General features: G+C 34.6%; 1 protein-coding gene across 3 annotated transcripts; it reads left to right on the forward strand.

Moving 5' to 3' along the window:
- Window positions 1-818: 818 nt before the first annotated feature.
- Window positions 819-24493, forward strand: LOC115918723 (complement C2-like). 3 transcript variants are annotated; one of them, XM_030987962.1, is made up of 6 exons: window positions 819-911; window positions 18194-18376; window positions 19642-19833; window positions 20543-20728; window positions 21545-21695; window positions 22232-24493. In XM_030987962.1, the coding sequence occupies exons 2-6, from the start codon at window positions 18235-18237 to the stop codon at window positions 22422-22424; spliced, it is 864 nt and encodes a 287-aa protein (XP_030843822.1). In that variant the 5' UTR covers window positions 819-911; window positions 18194-18234; the 3' UTR covers window positions 22425-24493. The 3 variants fall into 3 exon arrangements, with proteins under 3 accessions (XP_030843822.1, XP_030843821.1, XP_030843820.1); XM_030987961.1 differs by lacking the exon at window positions 819-911 and adding an exon at window positions 3291-3416; XM_030987960.1 differs by lacking the exon at window positions 819-911 and adding an exon at window positions 9390-9510.
- Window positions 24494-25197: the final 704 nt, after the last annotated feature.

Raw genomic sequence — 25197 nt, forward strand, 5'->3', positions numbered from 1 at the left:
TCGGAGGAGATCCCGGCACACACATGCTTATCCAACCGTATTAACGTTGGCCTTCTACCGGGCACGTATTTAGCACTTTGCCGAAAAGGAGCAATGCATGCTATATACAATGTCTTGTTCAAGGACATAAACAAAAGTTGTGTCGGGACTCGTACCCGCGACCATTTAACTTTCAGTCAAGTGATTAAACTACTCCACGACGACACCAAAAGTGTAAATCGACGAGAACGAGAGGTTCTATCTCTAAAGCCTGGTCAGTAAATAACGCACAACATGTTTTTTTTTAGGCTTAGTGACAATCTGAGAGACGGAGGATGGTAATATTTGATACATGGATTTAAACTTAAAATCTTCTGGTTTTTAAACAACAACACTTTTTGAATACTAGTAGACATGTCACAATATTGGAGTGACATATCAACCATCTTTCGTACATCATTATACCAGGAAGTAGGAATAAATTGATATTCCATCTCGAAGGAATTTCCCGAGGGAAGTATATTCTGGATTAAATTGGCTTAACAACATGAAATGTAACTCTCCAACCATCAACAACTACCCTTATCTAACCACAGATCCCCTCCGGCATGCAATATATTACGAAATAATACGCATCGCCGTCCTCTTCCCTAAGTTCTCTATTAACTCGGTTGTTAAGGTATGGAGGCATCGAGCTTGCATGTTATGCGTAGCACCGCAACTATGACGTCATGTTCATTGAACATGACGTCATTTCTGTGGTGCCATTGTTCAGTGAAGGTGTATATAGCTATGCAACAGAATCCACAAAATATCACCAACACAACTTTATATTGGTTATCAAATCCTTGTCTCGTGCTTGGGTAACTCTACTGGAGACATAGCCATTTGAACCAGCGAATCGACCAAGGAAAACGTGAATAAGAGCGAATGTAAGTTTCTCATGGAAATATTGACATTTTCCCAAAATTTTCGAATTTTTGTAATAGTTAGGAAGGTAGTCCAATGGTTTATCTCCCAAAAGAACTAACTTTAATTGTTTTATAATTATGTTTGCGTATGTGTTGAATGAGGGTTAGATGTTGTCAATTCAACACCACTTTTCACCCCGAGTACGGGCTGGCAAAGCATAAGCCGCCTTTCTCGCTGGGCTGGGCTGTGGGTTGAAAGGGAGAACTTAGTGCTGCCAGGGAGCTACGTGGTCTCGGAAGGGGATAAATGTGATTACGGTAGGGGGAGACGCTCGGTACCACGGATAATTCCTAAGGGGCCTCTTGGATGGGATTTCCATTCATTCCAACTCCCTGATTATACACTAGTATTATATTTTAGAACAGCAAAGGCGTCCATAATTAACTTGGTGTTGGTGGAAAAAAATCATACACTTGTATTTAAAATGTAGACAACAAAGAAAGAAGGGTGCAATTGGGGTGCAGATTTACACTCACTTACGCGTATATGGCAGAGGGTGCTGATCTGCTCCTTGTATGATGCAGTATCTAACAAGCGGTGTAAATTTGCACCTTTATGGGTGCGAGACGTTCAAGGGTGCGCAATATGCACCCGGCGTAATTATTTATCAAGGCCTAATGATAAATATATAATAAGTTTAATTTGTTCTAGAGGCTATGTAGATATTCCAAGAGCAAGAAAAAACGCGTTTAAAGTTAAATTGATTTCGATTTTTAATAATATATATTTTTATAAAAATCAGCTCATTATCATTTAAAACCAATTAAATTCAGTACCTTTTCTATACAGTTCATCATGTTTACATTATATGTAACAAACGGTAAGGACTGGGGGCATACGATTATCAGAAGGTTTGCCTATACATCAATATTTAACACTACAATACATCGTCTATACATACTCTTGATAAACGGACTGCATCGTTTCTTTACATAAACCAGCTGGATACAGTGTAATGTAGATTAAACGTTAGGCCTTAGGGTAGGGAATATAAGTAAGTGATTTCGGTTAGGGTTAGAGTTGGGGTTAGGGTTAGGGTTAGGATTAGGGTTAAGATAATCATGCAAACCCATCTTTCTTCAACCAGCCCATAGTTGTCTGTGACATTTAAGAATTAGCAGTGTCCTAATATTAAAAATATGCAATGAAACCCGTCTACCTTCTAAACTTCAACTGTCAGACACTGTCTAGTGACTGACTGACTTCTTTTTTTGTTTTGGTAATAAAATACATAACATTAGCTGTAAAAAGTACATGTGCGTCTTGTTATGGCCAAAATTAACCTGATTGAACTTTTGTGCAGCGCAAATCGTACGATTAAAAAGAGTGTGAAAATAAGACTATTACTTTAATGATTCGAAAACTTTTTTCCCACTAAAAACATTTCCAAACCCTTTCGTTTTGAGGGAAATTCTAAATTAGTATTGCCTTTCGATTACTGTTCGAATTTAACCTTTTTATTTGTTGGGGCATGTAAATGAGACATAATACCTTTAACCTCAACCTACCTCTCTTATTTCATAATTACTTGTTTATGATCAATTCATAATAATAGTCAGCTTCAATGCAACCCATTTATTCGTCTTTTAAATAACTTTTTAAAAAACAGAATAAAACACCTTATCTAAAAAAAATACATTTACTAATGATGAGCGAGAATTTTCTTATGTTTGTTTGAACCAGTGATGATACTCCTTCCCTAAATGTACTTGCCTGCCGTTGTAAGAACATCGGCCATTGAAGAAATAAATGCCTACCATTCAACAATATTACCGAGTGGTAGCAAATTAGTTAACGAAACTCTCTGATGATCAGACAATTTTAGTACAAGTTTACGCAACCGATCGACAAATGCCTTTCCACCGATCGGCAATTGATCGCCCACTTTTAATTTTTGCGATGAGTGCAGCTTTGTTTGGTTGTCAGACGTGGGCAATAAGCTTAAGGTGACACAGCTTAATTCATTTGAGTGTAGTTTGCAGGCACAGTCTCTAATTTGTCACTGTATTATAATGTATGAAGCCTCTAACTATATCCGTCTGTCTGTAGCTGTATTAGCTTAAAGACAGAGCAGTATGTTATTTGCATAATTCTCACAGTTCAGATACTGTTACTCACAGTGACTTTAAAGGGTTTGTGCTTGTAAACTAACTATGGTGTGCCTGAGTTTTGAGTATTCGTCTCATACTCGGATCTGATTTATATGAAGGCGAGGTACAGGTCAAACTAGCGGATTGTAGTTGGGCTCGACTGTATGATTTGAATAATTGGTTTAACCTATAGTATTTATCAACATACTTCCAACTCTGGTTAGATCAAATATTGGTGAGAAAGTTTTGACCGTGGCAGCGCGACTAGTATGACACAAGTGACGAGCTGTATTTACAGATTGTTACGCAACAAAAGCTGCTCGTTTGCTTCAGTGTCAAAGAGATACCAAGCATTTATCGGATGCCACAAACCAGGTAAGGCGTTTGACTCTTCATGTTGATAGGTCTAAGGAAACATGACGAGGGACCTGGTAATGAGGATTAATGCTTTACCAAAGGGCACTAGCGCATCGTCTTGGCTTCGAACCCGGGTCACCGGATTACGAGACCACGGCTCTACCAAGTGAGCTATCTCGCCTCCATGACGTGTGTGAAGTGCGCGCGAGCGTGCGTGTTTGTATGTGTGTAGCGAGTAGTAGATTTACAAGAAAAACTAGGCTATTTCTTTAAAAGCTCTGATAACACTAATTATTTCTAGCTAAAAACAGGATTTTTCCAACCTGTAGTATTTGTCAGTGGTTAAAAAATAAAACATTGATCGTTTCCGTCACACCCTGATTATATATCTAGAATCCTTTAAAGAAAACAAATCCCCTTGCTGTGGTACAGAACTGAGGGACTAACAATACTTTTAGAATGCATTTGCAAAACTTCTGCATGGGTGCATCTACTTCTAATAAACGGTGCCCCTTCTTCTATTTCTCACGCATATACCTTCAACATGAAGGTTGGAGAAACAAAGTCCCGTCGTAACATTAATTTGCGGTGATATAACATGACTTTTTGTATTACTTTATGGTTCCCTCTATTCAAGCGCATGAAGTCAATAATACACTCATGTTGATGCGGCAGTTAATATCCCATAGCGATCTCAATGAAAAATTATTGCTAGATATAATCTCTTGGTTTGCCATATATACATTTTTAGTTTAATATCTAGGAAATCGCAAGAAATGCCAATAAAAAACAAAACATGAAAAACAGGAAAAGTGTTAATAACAAAAATAAAATGGATTGTTGATACATGTTTAACTATGGCTGTCATATTACCATGTATGTATTAATAAGCGAATATCAACGTTGCTTTTCAACTATTTAAAAGACAAGGGCCTAAAAAGCCACTGAAATGTGTATATAATTTGCTCCAAAAAAAAATCATTTTAGTGTTGGGTAATGGCAACATAGACACAAAACTATAAATTATATACCTTCGTACGGTTTCTGCCTGAAACCTGTCCGGCTGTTTACTCTTTGTGATAATTATGTCTCCTAAAGTCATGGAAGTATAGTGGGGATCTCTATTTCGGCGCACTCTTATTTTATTTCAAATTGACAATGATATTTTGTTATATTCCTGTAGTGATCCATGTTTGCATCATTATGTTTATCAAGTGTGTCTAAAGTTTTGCTAGATTTAAGCAAGACAGATATCACGTCAATATGAAAAAGCATCCAAGTTATTTTGACAATGCGGTTTGAGACTTTTTGGGGTAAGAAGGAGGGGAAGGGCCCTCTGAGTGAGCTTTATATTTAAAAAAAGGGTAAGAACTTTCAGAATATGGTTCTTTTTTCCGTTCCCACTGTTTTGCGTTCGACTCCACTTGTTCTCTAAAATTATTTCTGACCACAGAAATATGATAAATCCGAAAGATGTAAGTCGATCCATTATTTCTTTACTTGCGCAATACGCAATATATTTGTGATTGAATGTTGCTTACGCGAAGGTTGGCCGATAAAATACCCCTTATGTTCAATTCATAACAATATGCTTCAATGCAATCCATATAATCGTCTTTTAAAGATAGGTAAAAAGTGGGCCTCGGGAAAGACGAAAAATCTTTTCATAGTACAGCCCCTTTAACCCTAATAAGGCCGGGGGGCCATTATGCCCCCCCCCCTCTACGATTTTCCGATTGCTCGAGAACGCATATGGATGGCGTCCCGCCGCTCGCTGAATTTTTTCTTTCGAGTCTTGCGCAACTTTTAAAATATTTTTTTTGAAAATCGGACCTATGGTTACAAGTTCACGTAACTTTTTGTCTTTGCATGTCAGCCCGAAAATCGCTCGTTTTCGTGATTTGTGTACAAAACATAAAGAAAATTCATTTTCCTAAAAACAGATCAAAAATGGTTATTGGGTCTTGTTTAAAGTTAAGCTGGTTGTTTTGGGAGTCAAATTAGTTGAAATGTAGAAAGAAATGAAATAAGACAACAAAAACAATGAAAAACATAAGTTAAAAAAACAAGGAAATACATAAAAAATATCAAAACAAGGGATAACATAAAGAATAAGCTGGCTCTTCCAATTTTTTTTGTTGTTGTATTATTATTCAGAATGGTCTAATGAATATATGTAGTAAAAAAAATGCTTAGATATGAATAATACATGATTTATGGGTTTAAATGTGATTTTGTTTGACTGTATTTGCATTGAGTACCATAAATATGCAATTGAGTGAATTAAAAAAAAAAAATGAAATTATCATATTGTTCTATACACTTCACTTGCCATGCGTGCAAATTTTCGCTGCTGAGATCTTAAGGGGGGCCATAATTCATGAAGCCTTAAAGATACTATGTCCCTTTTGCAGCCAAAAGTCTGGAGAACTTTGCAGGAATTATGAATGTGTAATGTATGTCTGTTTACTTGACTGACTTTTTTTCTTCTTCGGTAATAACATACATAACATGAGCTGTAAAAGGTATGCCTACGCGTACTTATCTACATGAATAACCCACTTCTTGTAATGGCCAAATTTAAACTGATTGAATCTTTGTGCAGCAAAAAACGAACGACCATTCGGTACAATGGTCTGAAAATTAGACTATTACTTACTTACGTGGTAGCACTTAAGTAGATTTGACAACTAATAGTCGTTATTTTTCCACTTAAAGACATTTTCAATCCCCCTTTTTTAGGGAAGTTCTAAATTAGTATTACCTTTTATATGCCGTTGGAATTTAACCTTTTCATTTTTTGGGCCTTCGAAATGGACATAGTACCTTTAGACATAACGTAGCACCGTCTGTTTTCTAGGTCCGTCTGTCTAGCTGTGTCAGCTAAACTACAGAGCAGTATGTTAGCTGCATCATTCTCACAGTTCAGATACTGTTACTCACAGTTACTGACCAGGGTTTGTCTCATCAGGTATTCGTCTCATCCTCGGATCTGTTTATATGCGGGCGAGGTACAGGTCAAACTAGCGGGTGGCAGTTGGGCTCTACTGTATGATTGATATCATTGGTTTGAACTATAATGTTCAACATATCTTCAACTTTGGTGATATCAAATATTGGTGGGATGTCTATGAATATGGCAGCGCGACTAGTATGACACAAGTAACGAGCTGTATTTACAAATTGTTACGCAACAAAAGCTGCTTGTTTTCTTCAGTGTCAGAGAGATACTAAGCATTTATCGGATGCCACAAACCAGGTGAGGCGTTTGATTCTTCATGTTGATAGGTCTTAGGAAACATGACGTGAAACAAATAATAATAAAAACGTTAAGTTAAAGGTAGACTCATTCTTGTCGACATTAAAACATGTTTATAAACAACAACATGTGTTTCTTTTGCGAACCAAAGGTCTGTTTTTAATAAATCTTGCTATCAATATTAGGTTGCAATAATTGGTATAAACTCCTGAAATATTGGCATGTTATTTTTTGAGAACAACAATTCGTTATATAAATAAACCATTTGTTATCAGTAAAATAAAACGTATGAAACATATGAAACATCATTTTTGCATGATTTTGAAGTACATGACCACCTGTCCACTTTTTGGATGCATCCTCAATACAGTTTAGGATAACGGGTTTGTCGATCCATTTTAAAAGGTAGTTTGTTGTTGTTGTTTTTTTGTTTTTATGTTTTATTTGGCGTCTTTTTTGGGATTTGTTCTCGGGCCGCGTGACCCTTGTTATCAGTTGTCTCAGGAGATTCAATGTGTTGATGTCGTCACAGAGAAGAGATAGGAATGGAACTTATGCTTGAAATGTACTTGCAATACCAGTTACGATTTAATGAAAGCAAGGATTGGTAAAACCAAAAGCGAATATTTGCTTGAAGGTTCCGTCATCTTTCGCGTAATTTGATCATTGAAGCCGTCTATTTCGGAAGAAGGTCTGCTGATTTACAAAGCTTTTGCATATTTCGCACTATTCCATTCTCAAAAAACTGCGACTAATTGCGTTTTTAAATGGCTTTCCCTATCTCTTATTTTGTGTCACTTTCAATTTTTATTAATGTGTGTTGCTGAAAGGTCTGCTGTTGTCGCAATCTTAAACTGCCTTAAAAGTTATGGAGCACCTTTAAGAGGATTTGAAACAGTTTTTCAGTATATCTTTATATTCAGGCTTCCTTTAAAAAATAACATGATTATTATTCGTTTATGTTGTTATCGTCTCATACCCACGTATTGGACTTACATCCCCCCCCCCCCCCCCCCCCCCCCCCCAAAAAAATAGCCCAAAACGCTTTTTTTAATCGAAATATATGAAGAAAAAAAAGCTTTTTGTATTAATAGTTCTCATCAGACAAATTATTTCGTGCTGGTATATGGAATTTTTCGGACTTGGAGTATTTGTAAGTGTGTGTTTTTGTTCGGATATATATATATATATATTTGTTGTTAGGGCTGTAATTATTTTGTCCTGTCAATCTATCAAAGCATGCACAGTTGCATGATTTAAGCGGAATCCATATTGATTGTTGATAATATGATTATTGCTACTCAGGTAAGAATAAAGCCGTTTGCGCATACATTTTTCTAGTATTTTAGACAGAGAAGGTAAAATTGAAATACGCCTGTAATTTTCAAAAGCATGACGATCATCTTTTTTTATAAATAGGAACAATTCTAGCGATCTTTAGTTTATCTGGAACTATTCCAGTAGCTAAGGATTAAATAAAAATATGTGTCACTGATTTGAAATTTGCATTGATATTTCTTTTTAAAATGACAGAGCTAATATAATCAAATCCACATGAGTTGGTTTTTTTCGGTTATTTACATTGTTCAATAATTTCACTTTCATTTATAGATGTTAGATATAAAGAGACAGCATTAGGATTTGTCAGATAATCTTTGAAATCTGAGGATACAAAACTATCATATTCGAGCAATGAAGTAATGGCTCTGGTACATGAGTTAATGAAAGGATTATTAAATTAATTTGCAATTTGTCGTGGATTATCTACACAGTTCAATCATCATGTACAACTAATAGTCGTTATTTATAAAAAGGCTCGGGAAAAAAACTAGTCATTTATTCAAAAGGTAACGGGGTTATACCAAGTATCCAAGTAATAATCAACACAATCATTTCTTCTATTTCTACATTCTTGATACCTAAAATAGCTTGTACATAAGCGGATTATATGAGTGGAGGGTGGATTTTTTTTAAAAACCAAATTTCCTTTTGAGTTTTTACACGTGTTTTGTCCCGATCAGAACGACAGATTACCTAATTCATATTTATGACAAATTCAATGTTAAATTATTTTTCCCCCATATGTTTGTTAAATTGAGACTTGCACTTGTTCAATGTTGCCAATATTACAGTGACTTCATGACTCCATGCATGAATGATATCATAGCACCCTCCTTTCAGCCTAATTTCTCTTTACTCATAATGTTTGCAATGAACAATAAATTAAACTGAAACTTGTTGCACTGGCAAACAAGCGTAAAAGGGAATAGTTGTTCAACTCTTTTGGCCTTTGGATACGGTCCATTAAAACAACCTATAGTCACATTTCACATTTCACCCCCCCCCTCTCTTCATTTGATTCAACAGTACATGATTTCACTGCTTTATTTAAATCTGCAGTGAAACTTTGCAACCCTTGACGGCACGAAAATCTCGTAGTTTCAACCAGTGCCTTTTATATCAGTACATGTTGATACTGACAGTGTATTTTTATTCTGACTCGGATGCATTGTACCCCTGCACGCGCTCGCAAAAAACACACTTTGATAAACATTGATATTGTTATCACATAAATAAAGAACTATATGTTATCATGAGTTGAAATTGAGGTAAACTAAAATCTTCATCATTATCATTATAATTACGACTTGGCGACGTTCTACACCTATTTCCCGAATATTTGTCGTCAGCTTGGTCTCGGAGATATTAACTGTTGGGATTGGTTTGAACTTCGAAGCTCGACCAGTATGACTTACGTGTACAGCTGCAAATACGGTGTTGCACACCACCTAAGTTGTACGTTTTCTACAGAGTCAGTAACATATCAAGCATTCGTCGGATGCCACAAACAAGGTGAGGGGAAACATGGTTACCTAGAGTTAAAAAGACATCTATCTTTTGTTCTATAATCTAAAAATGTAAAATGTATATTATCTGTCAACATTTTATATATTCAGGTATTCATGACAACGATTAATATCCCATCACGATCTTAATTACAGACAATTGCGAGGTATACTTTCTTGGTTTGCCCTATAAAATGTTTTTGGTATAATACCTAGCAGCACCAATACAATCATGTAAAGTGCTTTAAAAAAATTGATATTTTAACATTTGAACTATGGCTGACATATGTTACAATGTAATCAGTATTTATAAGCCAATGTCAATGCTGCTTTTCAACTATTTCATTAACAATGGCAAACGGGCCGCTGAGATGTGTATAAAACTTGGAATAGGAAGTCCATTCTGGTGTTGGGTAATCAAACAACAGACACAAAATTATAAATTATTTATATTCGTAGAGTTTTCTTTTGAAACCTGTCCGTCCTGATGTCTACGCTACGTGATCATGAGTTTGGCTAAAGTCAGGACAGCATAATAGAGATCTCTATTTCCGCACACTAAACATTTTATTTCAAATTGACAATAATATCCTGTTATGGTTTTGTACTGTTTTATTGTTGTATCATTGTAAATATCAAGTATGTCTAAAGTTTCGTCAAATTGAAGCAGAAACAACATCATGTTAATATGAAAAGGCAGCTATCTTATTTTGACAATACGGTTCGGGCCTTTATTTTCGGGGGGGGGGGGAGGACTCTTCGGAACAGCTTTATAAAAAAAAGGTTGGAAGTGAAAGGGGCTATCTTGATCTCAGACTATTTATAACAGCTTATGTAGTTTAATAGTGTATATCATTAATGACATAAACATGTAGAAAATGCACTGAAATCTGCAAAATAATTCGAAACATAACATGAATGAAACAATTTATTTAGCAACAGAAGAGTAAGAAAAATCAAAAACCCTTCTTAAAAGTTGAGTGAAAAGAGTTCATCTCATGGATAGTTATGATTTACCAAAATAAGGAAATTTTCAGAGCGAGTCGAGCCACAAGAAAAAACAAACAGACTGACACTTTTAACGTGGACTTAGGAAATATTAACACAAATGGTTTAATGTAACTTTTAATAATAATTTAACATTTATTTTCCCCTTAAAAGAATAATTTTCATATTAAAAGTTAAGGCTCTTAAAAAGGATATCGGTAGCTTTAAGCAGTCAATATTTGTTTCATATACAACATCATGTGAGTGGATTAACATAGATGGGAACGTGCGGTGTTTGTTGATTTACAGTAAGTTATTTTGTAATTTACACAATTAATCGTTACAATTGTTAAATTGGTGCGCACTAATTTCGTCATTGCATTGTTCGCGAAAGTAAAGTTATCAAGTGGCATCTCCATAAATGTCGATATACTGATTAATAATGAGTATTGAATTTCATGCCTGCAATTTGAACAATTATCAGCCTTGAACCTTTATATTTGCGGTATGTAATGATTTACAACCCATGTAACATGAGAACACCGCTACTATGCATTATTAGACACACTTTAATGTCTTGTGATTAGGAGGGTCTTCTGTAGGTGATGTATCCTTTGCATGAAATAGCATCGGGGTGTTTGGTCTCCAGAAGGCAACGCCGATGTCCTTGCTATTATGAAAGCTTGTTTAAAGTGTGAAGCTTTGCTGTATTTAAACAAAAGAAAAGCTACATGATGTCTTTGTTACTTCTTTTTTGTCTCGTAGAATTGATTATGAAAGGGTTTTCTGCAAATATTCTGTTTATAAATTGGAAATATCATGATGCAACACCACATTGATTGTGGCAATTTTACAATTTACACACCCAAACATGCACATTTGGTACAGTGTCAGTGAAACACCAAACAACCATCGGATGCCACAAACCAGATGAGACGCTTAACCGAAGCTAGCTGCATCTAGTGAATAGTTGACAAAGTCTCGTACATGCATGTATGCATATTAAATTGCTACCACTTGAATCGGTATGTTCATAATCATCACTCGGCGTTTGATAAAAAATTGATGTTTCGTTCCATGTCATTTTTGTTATTGTATGGCTTTGTCAAATTCAAATTATCGTACAAATAATATATTTATATATATATATATATATATATATATATATACATAGGCCTATACAAAATATTTCAAGGATATTGAACTATTTGCGGTAGAGCATTGTATCATATTGGTGTTCATAATGATTGTCATGGAGCTGATCGAGACTGAACAAGAAATCATTCCGCCTTAACTTAAATGTCGTTGTCCAAAAATGCACAAGTGGCAAAACGGGTAATCGTGCAGAGAGGCGAAACAAAGCCAATGAAGTGTTGACCCTAAGAAATCCACACTCGTTAATATATACAATACGAATCATATGTAACAACAAATGTCTTTAAATAAAATTTTAAAAAATCAGTGCCAGTCACCGACACAAAAAGAATACCGAGCTTTACAGCTTTACGTTCATTGTAAAACAGATATTGGAAGGAATAATGAGATAATTTGATTTGACGAAAAATTGTCGATATTAATCAAAAATGCTACTGTTTGTATTTTGCCCATTTTGCAGACTGACTGGCATGAGAATTCTGTTGTTGTAAGTAGAATACTTAACCATTTGTTCATGTTTTACGTAGCGTTGACATTGCAATTATTTTCAGTATAATGCCTGATCGTATTAGTGGATTTAAATAATACCCTTGTCCGCCTACTCTTTTCCGCACCATGTCTTATATTTTAAAAATATAATGGGAAAAGTGTGTTATACTGTTTTTGGAATTTGATGAAATATTATGAAGCACGTTTACATTTTCATTTTCGTACTCTTTACTGTAATTATTGTAGTTGAGGGTTTTCTTTCTTGAAATGAGATGATTATGCTTTTTAGTTATTCAATTACATATTTTACCATTAACATGCCAAGACGATTAGATCTGCTATATGTTGTGCTTTCATCAGAAGCTTGAAGTTGTGATCATTAAGATCGTCTATAATACATAACTCTCTTCCCTTCAATTTCGACTTCATCTGCATCAGTTTGTTCCTTCAACGATAATATCAAGAAAAGGGAGGCACGATTTCACGTTGTAATTACCATAACGTTCCATTTGTAGGCCATATCTAAATTGAATATGTCCTAAAAAGCGATAAACAATACACAAATGTCATTTAAATATCCCAGCGCGGTCAGTATGACGAAGATGTACATTTGCGATTATGGCATTTAACACCAAAGGCACGTTCGATTCATGGTCAAACAAATACCAAGCATTCGTCTCATGCCATAAACCAGGTGAGGCGTAGCATGAATATTAAATGGTGTTGTAAAGAAGGCGCTTTCAAATATCATAATACTTATAAGAACTAATGAACTATTACATTCCTTACCGAAACGATTCATGGTCATGGATTGGGAAGAGCTGTGAATTTGACCTTTGCAAATTTGTAGAAGAATAGGGGAGCAATTTCCTTGTCGAGGGAAAATCAATTGGTGCCACGAAAGACCTTTTAAAGTAAAGTTTTTTTCTTCTTTGTGGTCTGTTTTCCGTCCCACTGCCAGTTGCCCTCTAACATTTATTCTGATCACAGAAGTACGCTTAATATAAAAAAAAAAGGTGTAGGTCAGTCCATTACTACTTTGTGTCGGTTGGCCGGGAAAATATCAATTAGGCCAACTTTCACACCAACAAGACCATTAAAAGAAATCGACGATTTTGTTTTACTCCCAATTACAACTATTTGACGTCAAAGTTTGCTCATACCGTTTTCGGGTTGAGTTATGTGCAAGAACAATTTGCCGGTGCCATACATACAGAGTCACGTGACGAAAAACGGGCATCTCACTGAAAAATTGCTTTTGCAATGCAGTGTTTAAAAAAAATACTCCAGAGGTGGGGTTTACGATTTAGATTTATTGCGATTGGCAGTTGCAATGTAACTTTTTGAGAAACACCGGAATTTGAGACAAACAGACGATTTCTGGTTGCGGTGTAAACGCAGCTCGAGTTTAGTAGACGATGACTAACTTTCAGACTGTGTTCAGCTCAAGTAATAAACAATGAACAGGTAAGAAACTAATAAGGTATGGCTTGACTCTCTTTAAGGAGGTCAATCTTATACACCAATTCAACTCTGATTGAGATTAACAACAAAGCGTTAATTTGTATGAATATTCTAAAACTAGGTGAGACCTTGCACATGAGATCTAGATGTACATCCAGATGCATAGTCTGTAGGTGTAGATATGATCGAGGTCTATCTAATACATAGGTTAGTTATATTAGGCCTAGGTTTGAAGTGTTAGCCTTACCAAGGAGTCTTCTACCTTCTTAATTGTTTAGACTTACTTTCAAGTCCTAAAGAGTAATAGTTTTAGTACACGGGAGTTTTAAAACGTAGACGAACCGTGGAGTTAAATCCTAAGTCTCGTAATTTATATCCCATATATATATATATATATATACCATATTTAAAATTCAGGTTAAATTTTATATTTCTTCAGTCCAAAAATAGTTTTTGGCTGCGCTCGAATGCATGACATTGTATACAGACAGTACGATTGGCGATAAGTTGTAAGCCCTCACAGATTTATAGCTAGACAACAAACTTGTTTGAAGTTTAAGTTTCATACTCACCTTGAGTAATCCTCAATATTCAAACTAAAGTTAAGTCTAAATAAATATTTTAAATTCAGTTCTAGAAAAAGAGTAGCATTAGGGCTAGAGATACAAGAGGCACTCTTCATTTCTGCGGGACTCTCATCAGATTATATGAAAGGATATATCTACCGTATAATCGTATTGTTAATTTATCTCATGTCAAGATGTCACACCGAAATATATTAGGTTAAATTTGTTTAGGGATTTTTTCTAATTTATTGAGATTGGATCTTTGAGGGTGATGTTCGATAGCTTATTTACACCTGTTTTTTGCATTCGGGAAAAGGCGAGTGCATTAGACCCAAGTACACTTTATAATACACATCTGCCGAAAAGGCATGTGGCATAGTTTACATCTAGTATTACATGATAAATGATAACAGTAGAATACACGATTTGTATACAGGAAATATGATACATATAACTCCAATCCCGACTTTTCACTGGCTTTCAATTGCACAACAAATTAAATCTAAGATCCTGCTACTAACATTCAAAGCTTTTTAACATGTTCTAGCTCTGGCAAGCTTCACTGCTTTATTTTCTCCCGCTTTGTTCACTTCTTCCCTTAGACTAACATCCACGTCCCATGCACGCCTTGATCAGACGCCAGGACCCCGCCCATGCACTCGATATGGAGACCACGCCTTCTCTTAGAATCAAACCCAAACTCTGGAATAACCTACCTACTGACGTCTGTGATGCCTATTCCCTTAATTTATTTCACTGTACAGTGAATTAAATACTTTCTCGTCCGACTTTACCTCTCAGTGCAATGTGATATTAAAGCTCGATTATATTAATCTTATTAATGCATCCTTATTGTAAAGGAGGTAGTAGATCTTCTTTATTATGTCATTTTTTTAAAAGTATATTTTGTGTATCTTAGAACAAAATTTATTATTATAGCTATTATGAAGAATGGAATAAATACCATACCAAATTATCATTATTAGTAGTAGTAATTGTAGTAGTAGTAGTAGTAGTAGTAGTAGTAGTAGTAGTAGTGCTAGTAGTAGTATGTAAAGCGCAATAAAACTCAGTATGTACCGCGCCATATAAGTATCGCGTAGTAATGCTCTTGTAATAAAGTATACTTCCATTGAACTCGAACAGTTCGGATCATTCTTTTACATTTGAAGAGAAATAGGATAATTAGTTAATTATTTATGTTTACAATCCTACTTTAGCTATTTGTTTAATGCTGTCCGCCAGGTTTTCGAATTCAGATAAAAAAACATCTGTGAAATCAAAGGGTGAAATGCAGGGTACTGCATCGACGAAAATTATATTTTTGTGTATATAACTAAATTAAACAAAAACGCCAATCATTATGCAATAAGAGGATCTGAAATGATATGGGTATCCAAGACAATTTCGAGGAGCGTACCTCAGTATCCAAATTGTATGATTCGATAGCTTTAACCATTACCGAAAATTGGATGCATGACATAAATGTTTTAGATATTCGTCTTTTACAATCCGTGTAATTCTTATTAAAAAAGGACAACTTTGGCTAAAGTGTTCAAGGTAAATTATAAGATACTCACTTGTAAGAAAAGAAAAATGTATTCCAGTCACATATTTTAACAGTCAAAGAGCTAAAAAAAAAAATTCTTCTGTCCTTTTTCCATGCACAACCACTTTTGATGTTATGTTCATTCAAAGTGTTTCATTGTGATATACAGTCTTAACAAGCCATCGACTAGGCAACATAGCCACTATTGCCTATTAATGTGGTGCTTAAGAACACACATTTGGGGCTTAATACATTGATTTTTTGTTTTTTTAGTTATAATTATCCACCGGTTATTTGAGTATATAGAACGTACGTAATGTATAATTTGTAACGAAGTCGATACTACCCATGCCCATGAAATGATGGTGATTTCTGATCGTGAGCTTCGCGTAATCTTTGTTCATTATACGCTTGTACAAAATACTATTAGACCATCTTCGGCGTGTTGTCTGGTTTCCGCGTGTTTGTTCCAGGAGAGTCTTCGGACGCGCGGGTTCGGCTGCCTATGCCAGATATTTGTGTTTCTTTTGTCGGGGCTTGTTCGTTGCACAGTATGTTATGTTGCTCGTTGATAGGTCGGACAGACCTTGAGCTTGTTCGACCTGGCAACGGCAGACTCATGTACGCTGAATGGGCCTTGGCGGGGGTGACCCGGTGATCTGGCGCGGGCGGGTGGGTTCGCACGTCTCTGGTCTCTCTGGGAGCGGACATGTGCAGAATTTGATGCACGTTGTTGATGGTCCATTATTTAATTTATACTGGGAATCTCGCTCAACAAGCCTAGATTTTCTGAGATTACTTTTTCCCCTCTCAGTAAAATCAAGCAATATAACATAGTTTGTCTAATTCTCAAACTTAAATGTACTCTGTAAACTTATTTGATTACGAACATACTTGTCAGTATTTCGTTACTATTATAATTCATTTGTTCTATTATATATTGTATTACTGTATGGTTTATATATGCCATTTAATTTGTGGATATTTGAGTGGAAAATAAATAAAATCAAATCAAATCAAATCAAAATGTTTACATTATTATTATTAAAATGTAAGAAAAAGTCCGATGTAACGATGAGACATAATAAAGTTTTCCATTTTAAACTCATAGTTGTGTTAAAGTCTGATGATATCTCTGTAAGTTTCTATAAAAGGCTATGATTGAATTGGTAAATGTATTTTGATAATATGTGACGTCATTTTTTCTAAGGGAATGTGCTGATACCCAATACCAAAATACAACCATGCTAACCATGTTCTAAAGAACGTCTGTAAATCATCCCCACGATTGACCAATATCTCGAGCCCATTTTTCCAGATTCCTTTAAAGCAAAGGAGCAAGTCGATAAGGGTAGAAAGCTTGCTCGACTTGTGGTATATGTTAACTAATATCGGTTTAAAATTAAACTCAGATACATTTTGTGTCAAATCACACCCTGGAAAATTAGTGAAAATTAACGAATTAACAGGAAAATTTTGTTTGAGAAATGAAGTAAAAACTTGCTACGTTTTCGATCAAGTAAAAACGAAATTATATGTAAAGATACACACGATTCAAAATATTATATTGCAATTGACTAAACTAACATTTTACATTTTATATCTACCGATTTATTTTTGTTCTGCCTTTCTTGCCGAATTTCTTTCTTATCTTCTTCTCACTCTAGAATTGAAGCATACGGTTGTCTTATTTTTTTTTTTGAAGCCTTGGTTTAAACGAAACGTTGATATCGCTCAGCATATTGTGATTATCAAGTGTTCAGGAATCGTGAACTGAATAACAAAAATAAAGAAGTTGATTACTTTGTTGACACGATCTTAAAATGCAATATCAATTGAGAGGTTTCGATATTGGAGTATTGATCTTTTAATTTAAATTATATTTACCTTAGTACTAATTTTTTCGAAATAAATTTCAATTTCTTGATGCGCTTTTTAATATTTATCTCCATGCTGATATGGATCTTCTGAAAATATGAATGCAAAAACATTTTGTAAGGATATGAAAGTTCAATTATGCAATGTTCTTTATTTGTGTCAAAGTAAATTTTCTTTTTGAGCAGTTTTGTCTGTTTCGCTACTCTTTACATGTCATGTTTCCCCGCTACAAACTCATACTAACATGTTTGCACTCCCTCAGCCTATTTCTGTTACAGCCTTTCCAAGCTTTGAATGAATTATTGCTTGTCTTCTCACTCTTCTTTTTTTTTTAATTTTGTCATAATAAAGATACTCATCTTCATAACCACGATGTATCTTTTTTTAATAATGAACATAACCTTCTTGACTTCAATTTACTTCTTAGCAATGAACCCCTGATGTACATATTTCAAATGATGGCAGAGTGACCAGTTTTTAAGGACACGTCTTTGTTACATTTATGTCTATACCCCTATATTACGCATACATTTATTTACATTAAATTTAATGGCGTAAATTTTCAAAATCACTTTATTCTATCAATTTGTTTGTTCTTTCAGGTTCAATAAAATGTGGTGCTCCCTATATTCCTCATCATGCTATGGTGGAAGATCTCCGTCTGAATTACAACGTTGGCGACAGTGTGAATGTGACGTGTAATACCAGTGATGCTTTCTTCCCCCTTCAATGTCATAACAAAGGATTGTGGAGCGGGCCGCTTGCGTCTTGTCCCGAACCAAAGAGTAAGGTTTCCTCTTAGTTCCTGTACAAATATGATATATTAAGCTGATTCTGTTTTCAAAGGAAATATTTCAGAAATCAATCATTAATCGTTTAGTACCATTCTTAGAACATCAAAACCACAGCGTTTCATAACTTTTCGTCAAATCCCTTAACCCTTAACACGAACATTATTTGCACAGAATTCATTTGTCTTCGCTGGATGTGCCTATTGGAATTCTCTTCCCAACGATATAAAAGAAGCCCCTAGTCTTAGCAATTTTAAACGTAAACTTAGGAAAACATTAATCAGCCAATACTCCCCACCAACAAGCCAAGCTCAAAAATCTAAACCTACGGAAAGATAAAACAAATCTTTCCTTTTGTTATTCCTCCTTTCCTCCTTTTTTGTTTCTTTTTTAAGAATAATCTAAACAAGCCTAACGACCTGGTGGTGTACCTGCCTCCTGTCCCCATCTCCTTCTTCCTGCCTTTCTCTCGCTCTCTATTTCTCTCTTGCTCTCTCCCCTTTCTCTCTCTCTCTCTCTCTGTTACTATATTTATCTTACTTTTATTTTTACTTTTACTTTTTCTTTTTTTTGTATTCCCTTTTAGTGTGTTTTACTGGTATTAGCTTTCGACCATAATTATTTAAGCGTATCCATGTAACTAAGTCAGGGGCTTGCCTCATACAAGCTCTGCTTTTTTAGCAAGCCCCTCCGTTTTGAATTACTTCATCAAGGTCATTTTTTTTCTATTGTTCAGTACTGTTTTTTCCCAATATTTCTTATCAACTAAATTTTGTTCTACATAATACTGAATTTACTTTGTTTATATTATATTTGACTGTATTATATTATGTCTGTTTATATTTTGTTTGTTTTGAAACGGAAATAAAATCTGAATCTGAATCTGAATCTATTGATGAATATAAATCAGACCTGCAATATTGTTCCATATGATCATATCCGTAAGTTGTGGGGAATTTAATCATTATCATTTTTCTTTTCTTTTTCACTACGTTTATGTTTTGCTGTCATGCACTCTCAAAGGCTTGAGTCTCCCTTACAATGTACAATCGCTATGCCAATATTTTGCCAGTGTGTTTTATACAAAAAACTCTACAAAAGTCGTAAAATTATTCGTGACAGAGATTCCAATCTCCTTTTTCTATACTCTTGTTATTAATTGTTCAAACATTGATTTATCTATAAAAAAAAACTAGTGCGATATGCACATTCTAAAAATTCCTCAAATATTTATCACCGCTTTTCATTTGTCCTCGCAGGTGCTCCATCAGTTGACTCTTGCACTGCCCCAGCAGTGCCAATTGATTCAACCATTCAGAATCTTCGTCTCTCATACAAAAACGGTGACAGGATGAACGTGACATGTAACGAGGGCCCTGAGTGGTTCCCCGTGACATGTGAGGATGGAACATGGACAGGCCAGAACATAGTGTGCCCTGTCCCTGCCATAGGTATGCCAAACATACATTGCAATGAACATAACGGAATAAAAGCTACCGGTCGTATATAGAATTTGTTACGATAAAGATATAAATGTTTCGTGATATAGGGCTTCATTAATTTGAATTTTAATCGAAGGGTTGAGGGATCGAATTCCATCCCGCTACTGATGTCATTTGAACACATCCATGCACATTTGCCTTTCTCTGAACATGTATATATAAGTGCGTGTCAATTACTGGGGCAACACGAATTAAAAGAAGAAGACTCAATTATTATTTATTTTTAACAACATTGATTAATAATAAATCGGTATTCAAACGCTTACACTAAATTTACACGAGAATGCAAGGTGATGTGACAATTTTATTTAACATTTCATATAAAGATTTAAAGCGCCCTTAAAAAAAGCTAATGCTGTCGTGTCTGTGCGGGGGGGGGGGGGGGGTGGGGTGTAGGATAGTTTGTTCAACCCATGATTAGAGTCGCTTCGTTTTCGATCGAAACGTAGTTTAATTCTTAATAACCAAAGATGTGCGCTTTATTGGCAAGCCATAGCGCTTGCAAAAGGCTTCCCTGAATATTTACTGTGCTGTAATGAATTTAAAGCCTTCGAAAAAGTTGTTGATTTTGAATATTCTCCACCTTTCTTTGTTTTTACAAGTAAACTATAATCGCGATAAATCAGTTTGTTCTCATTTAAAAATACTTAATTTGCAGAATGCAATCAACCAATCATCTCTGTCGACGCATACATTGGAAATGTTAAGCCTCGCTACAAGAATGGTGACCAAGTGAACATCACATGTAACGACGAATCTGATTCTTTCATTTGGTATTGTCAGCGAGATGGCTTGTGGCGTGGGCCTACCTTCGAATGTTCTCGTACTCATCCACTGCCTGAAGGTAACTATGCACTTAAACATATCCGATAAAACAGGATAATGTGGTACCACACTATGACACGATGTGGTATGATATCACATCATATAACAAATTATAAAGTAAACAATCTATCCTCTGAATGTGTAGTACTACTAGATGTATGTCATTTAGTAACTGCGCCTTTTACATATAACATCAAGCTCTGCGACCAAAATGTCTCTCCACCTGAACAAATGAATAGGTAGACTTCCCGCAAGCTCTTCCCCACAATACATTTTTTTTATTTCAAAGATCAAATAAAGCATGATGAATTACAAGGCCCAAAAGCATATTTACATGAGATGTAAAAGAAACAAAAAGTAAAAAACGGAAAAAGGATACTGCTTTACAAATTAAGCTCATCTCTTTGCATATTATGAATATTTGTGAAACAATTTACCTAATTGCGCTTATATTAATACCGTCCATAGTTTACCACTCGGACTATTCCACACATACGTTTTTGTTCATGCCCACCTTGTTTTTATAATAATTGTTATCTTTAAACAAATATATATTTTGTGTACGGGGCCGCTAAAGTTATGTACGGGATTTTGCTGCATGTTCGGTAAAAAAATAAAGATAACTGAAATACAAATACAAAAACAAATCGAAATAGAAATATGAGTACAAATACGATTGCAAATAACAAATGAAAATAAGAAAAACAAAATACAATTACCAGTTCGAATATGAATGCGAGTACAAATGAAAATGCTAAATTTGAATATAAAGATATATCTTAATAAAACAATTTAATTCGGTCTTTGCTGATAACCAAATTACTTGTGTTACCAGGGCAACCACCGTCATCCCCGGGGCGCTTTACAAGACCGAATACTGAGCATGATGGCAGGGATTACTTTATCACCGGTCTTCTGGTCACAGCTGTCATCTTATTCATCCTTGTTCTGATGTGTATGGCTGTGTTCGTTATCTTCATGAGAAAGTAAGTAAATGTGTTCATTATTGTTTTCTATTTATGCAAAATGTCTTTTATTGTATCAAGGCCGTGATTGAAAAAATACTTGTTCCACGCGTTTCGTCACAACCAGGCAATGGGATGGTTTCATGATATCATTATTTTCATTATACATTATACATATTGAAGACAAACCAAAGTATTTAACCACTAATGAACTCCGCTGTAAGAAAAATCTTCACTATCTTTGTTCGGTCAGATAGTTTGACAAGTAATGTTGAAACATTCAGGCAGTTAATTTCTGTGATACGGTAAAGATAGATTGTTAAAAAAGGACAAAAGTGTTAAATTGGAAACAAAAATTAATAAATGCTTATAAACTTCGTAAAGATTTTCGCAGAGCTTAAGATTCGGTTAGAACATAATTAAAATGGTCATGCAATGCAACACTTGCATAAATAAATCGGACGTTCATACTTCTAAATAAAACAATCGAACTAAAATCATAATATAACCTGATTCCAATACAATATTTTTTTGAATTTCATTTTATAATCAAACAGTCGTGGGTACGATTTAGTAACGTCATCGAAAGACGCTCTTCAAGATGAGAATGGATCTAGAGGACCTCTTCCTGACGTTCCTGAAGGATATGCCAACTACGTTGCTGGTGAACAGTCACTCTATGTCGAACCATATCTCAAACAAAATGGAGATCACATTCCAGCCTATGAAGTCTACGAAAAACCAGTTTGATTAATTTATCCTCGACAACGTAAACAGCTAATCACTATCAGTGTTAGATTCAGCGTGCTTTTCCTTTTTTGTACCAATCATGTTAATATTTGTTTTTGTTAAGTTGTAAACAATGTTCAGTTGAACATGGAACATGCACCATCGCCTAATAATACTTGTATTGAATTTCAGTTGTGACAATTTGAATGTTATTTTATCGTAAAATGTATGGAGTTCTTACACGCAGTTATTCCCTTCTACTTACTAAATTAAATGTATATTCAATACATAAAAATAGCAATCAATTCCCCCCCCCCCCCGATAATGCATTAATTATTGTCTTGAATTCACCACTGATATGTGTTACAGTAAAATGTATGTTTATTAGCGTTCTTGTTTATTTTATTTCTAAATATTTCAAGTAAGAATATGAAAAGGACAATTTTTTCTCGCGTACCAAATGTTAAATATTGAGATTAATTTAAGACGAGGTTAAACCTTTATCGCTTTACATACAATAGATATCAAATGTGTACAGTATGATTCTACATGCATTTGTTCATAATGTGAATACTTTTCTGTCTTCAACTTACATGTCCAGGTCATTATCAAAGTGTACGATATTCAGCTCATTGATTACTTTAATACACATGGAATTCATTAATACCAAATACGATATCTGCAATAAAAATAATAATAAAAAAAAAAAAAAAAACTTAGGTCTACTACTTTCATTGCTTTAAATCCATTTTCGATTTCAATTTCATTTTAGTCCGTTTATCTAGCTATACATTATTGTAACTTTGACTAGTAAAAACGGGATGTTTTTTTTCCGCCATTGTAAATTTGATGCGTTCTTTGTTTTTCGTAAAACAAGAATTGTAGGTCTGGTTGAAATAACGCTTTTCTTAATTTGTGTGAAATAAAAATTTTAATATGTCATATTCTCAAGATAAAGGAATCCATACAAATAGATTGTTTACATGCTTGTTTTCTTTTAGGGGTCATTGGCGTATTGTTAACATCATGGAATTGTAACCCTATCAGTTATAACCTAATATTAAGAAGAATCAGTGTTGTCCCTGTATTTTTTACGTTGATTTTTTTGTAAATAAATGTCAATCAAGCTTGACAAAAGATGTGCTATTATCAGGAGGTGACAAATTAAATATGACTGTATACATATCCGGAATTGATCGGAAATAATTTTGTGGACAAAACTACCTTGCATTTTTTTCTTCTGACTCGTTAAATATGAAAGCATACATACATCATATAACAATGACGATGGAGGTGGAGATAAGGATAATGAAAATGATGATGATAATGAAACTAATACTGTTAATGATGATGGTAATCATAATAAAAATAATGATAATAATTATGATAATGATACTAATACTTTTAATGGCGATGGTAATCTTAATAGCAATAGTGATAATACAAATAATAAAAAAGCGTAGATCACAATGTCCTCATTCGTATAACGTTGTTTATAATCAAACGCAGTTCGTTCATAAATGGTTTATTTAATATAAACAGGAAAAAACAGGAAGTCTAAAGATCATGAAAAGAATGATGATATTAATTATAACAATAATGATGAATTATAATAATATACACTGTTACTAATTTTAATGAGCATAATGCAAACAATTATGATAATAATGATACCAAAAAAAAAAATAATAAAGGTACGAATACAAAGAATTGAAGAGGACTGAGAACATTTAATAAGAAAGTGGTGTATCTAACGATGTTCGGCTTTTTATTCGTTACACCAATATATTATAATCTATACTCAGACTTACACTTCTTATGCTACGGAAATGTTATAATGTAATATTGTGCTGTGAATCTACAGAGAATGGTATGAAAATAAATTACTTACATTAGCATAACATTTTTTAATATGAATTTTATTTCCTGTAACTGATTTCGTATGTAACCACCCTAAATACGTTGAGATAATAATTATCATGCGCACTCCAATAGTTTTATCCTTCTTTGCCTTATGTAAGGTTGAGTTTAAGAATACCCTATAATCGATTTGAATGAAATATATACCTAAGATATCAGAGACTGCATTTCTTGTACATAATAATTATTTAAATTGGTTATCATATATTTGTTATCATATCATATTGTATATCATATAGGGGAGATAAAAGAACAAAATAACAATGATAGGTTTCAGGCAAAATAATTTATTTCCGTTGTTAGCCAGTCATTTGTATCAAAGTAAACTGTTATCATTCAAAGAAAAAAAATTAGTCACTTCTCTTTTTTCTACAATGGCACTTTTACGCTGTCGACAATGATAATAGCACATTTAATAAAATAAAGTACCAAGTGAAGCGGGCATTAAGCTCGTCTACGGACCTGATCGGTATTCAGGCTGGGTACAGGTCAAGCTTACAAGTGGCAGTAGAAATAATCTGATCCCATAAGTCACCGACTTCACACTTTATGATTAATATTACGCCAAATGTTTAACACTTCCGATTGTGGATGATTGACCACGGCACTATTGCATCGTCCGTAACCCGTTCTTAGGTGGATGAGGGTTAGCTAAGAAGGCCAAGTTGGAACTGGTTGCGAGGGACTCTCTTGGGCTGGGGAATAGTTTATGTGGAGTGTTTTGGAGGTGGTTTGACCACTATCCTTTGGTTGTGAAAGCCATACAAACAATATGACAGCAGGGCACTCATTAAGGTTTGCTTTGTAGCTCATAACATCACTTCTTATGACATGTTTTCAGAAGCTAGAAACCTATTATATGACTCTTAAATTC

The sequence above is a fragment of the Strongylocentrotus purpuratus genome, unplaced genomic scaffold, assembly GCF_000002235.5.
Source record: "Strongylocentrotus purpuratus isolate Spur 01 unplaced genomic scaffold, Spur_5.0 spur5_scaffold_17, whole genome shotgun sequence".
Classification (NCBI taxonomy): Eukaryota; Metazoa; Echinodermata; class Echinoidea; order Camarodonta; family Strongylocentrotidae; genus Strongylocentrotus; species Strongylocentrotus purpuratus.

What these genes read in the sequence shown, in the direction of transcription:
- LOC115918723 (XM_030987961.1), top strand. Translation starts at nt 3,311, where the DNA reads ATGACACAAGTGACGAGCTGTATTTACAGATTGTTACGCAACAAAAGC. An exon ending in GTCTTGTCCCGAACCAAAGA is followed by an intron (nt 18,377 to 19,641) that starts GTAAGGTTTCCT and finishes TTGTCCTCGCAG; the next exon opens with GTGCTCCATCAGTTGACTCT. An exon ending in GTGCCCTGTCCCTGCCATAG is followed by an intron (nt 19,834 to 20,542) that starts GTATGCCAAACA and finishes CTTAATTTGCAG; the next exon opens with AATGCAATCAACCAATCATC.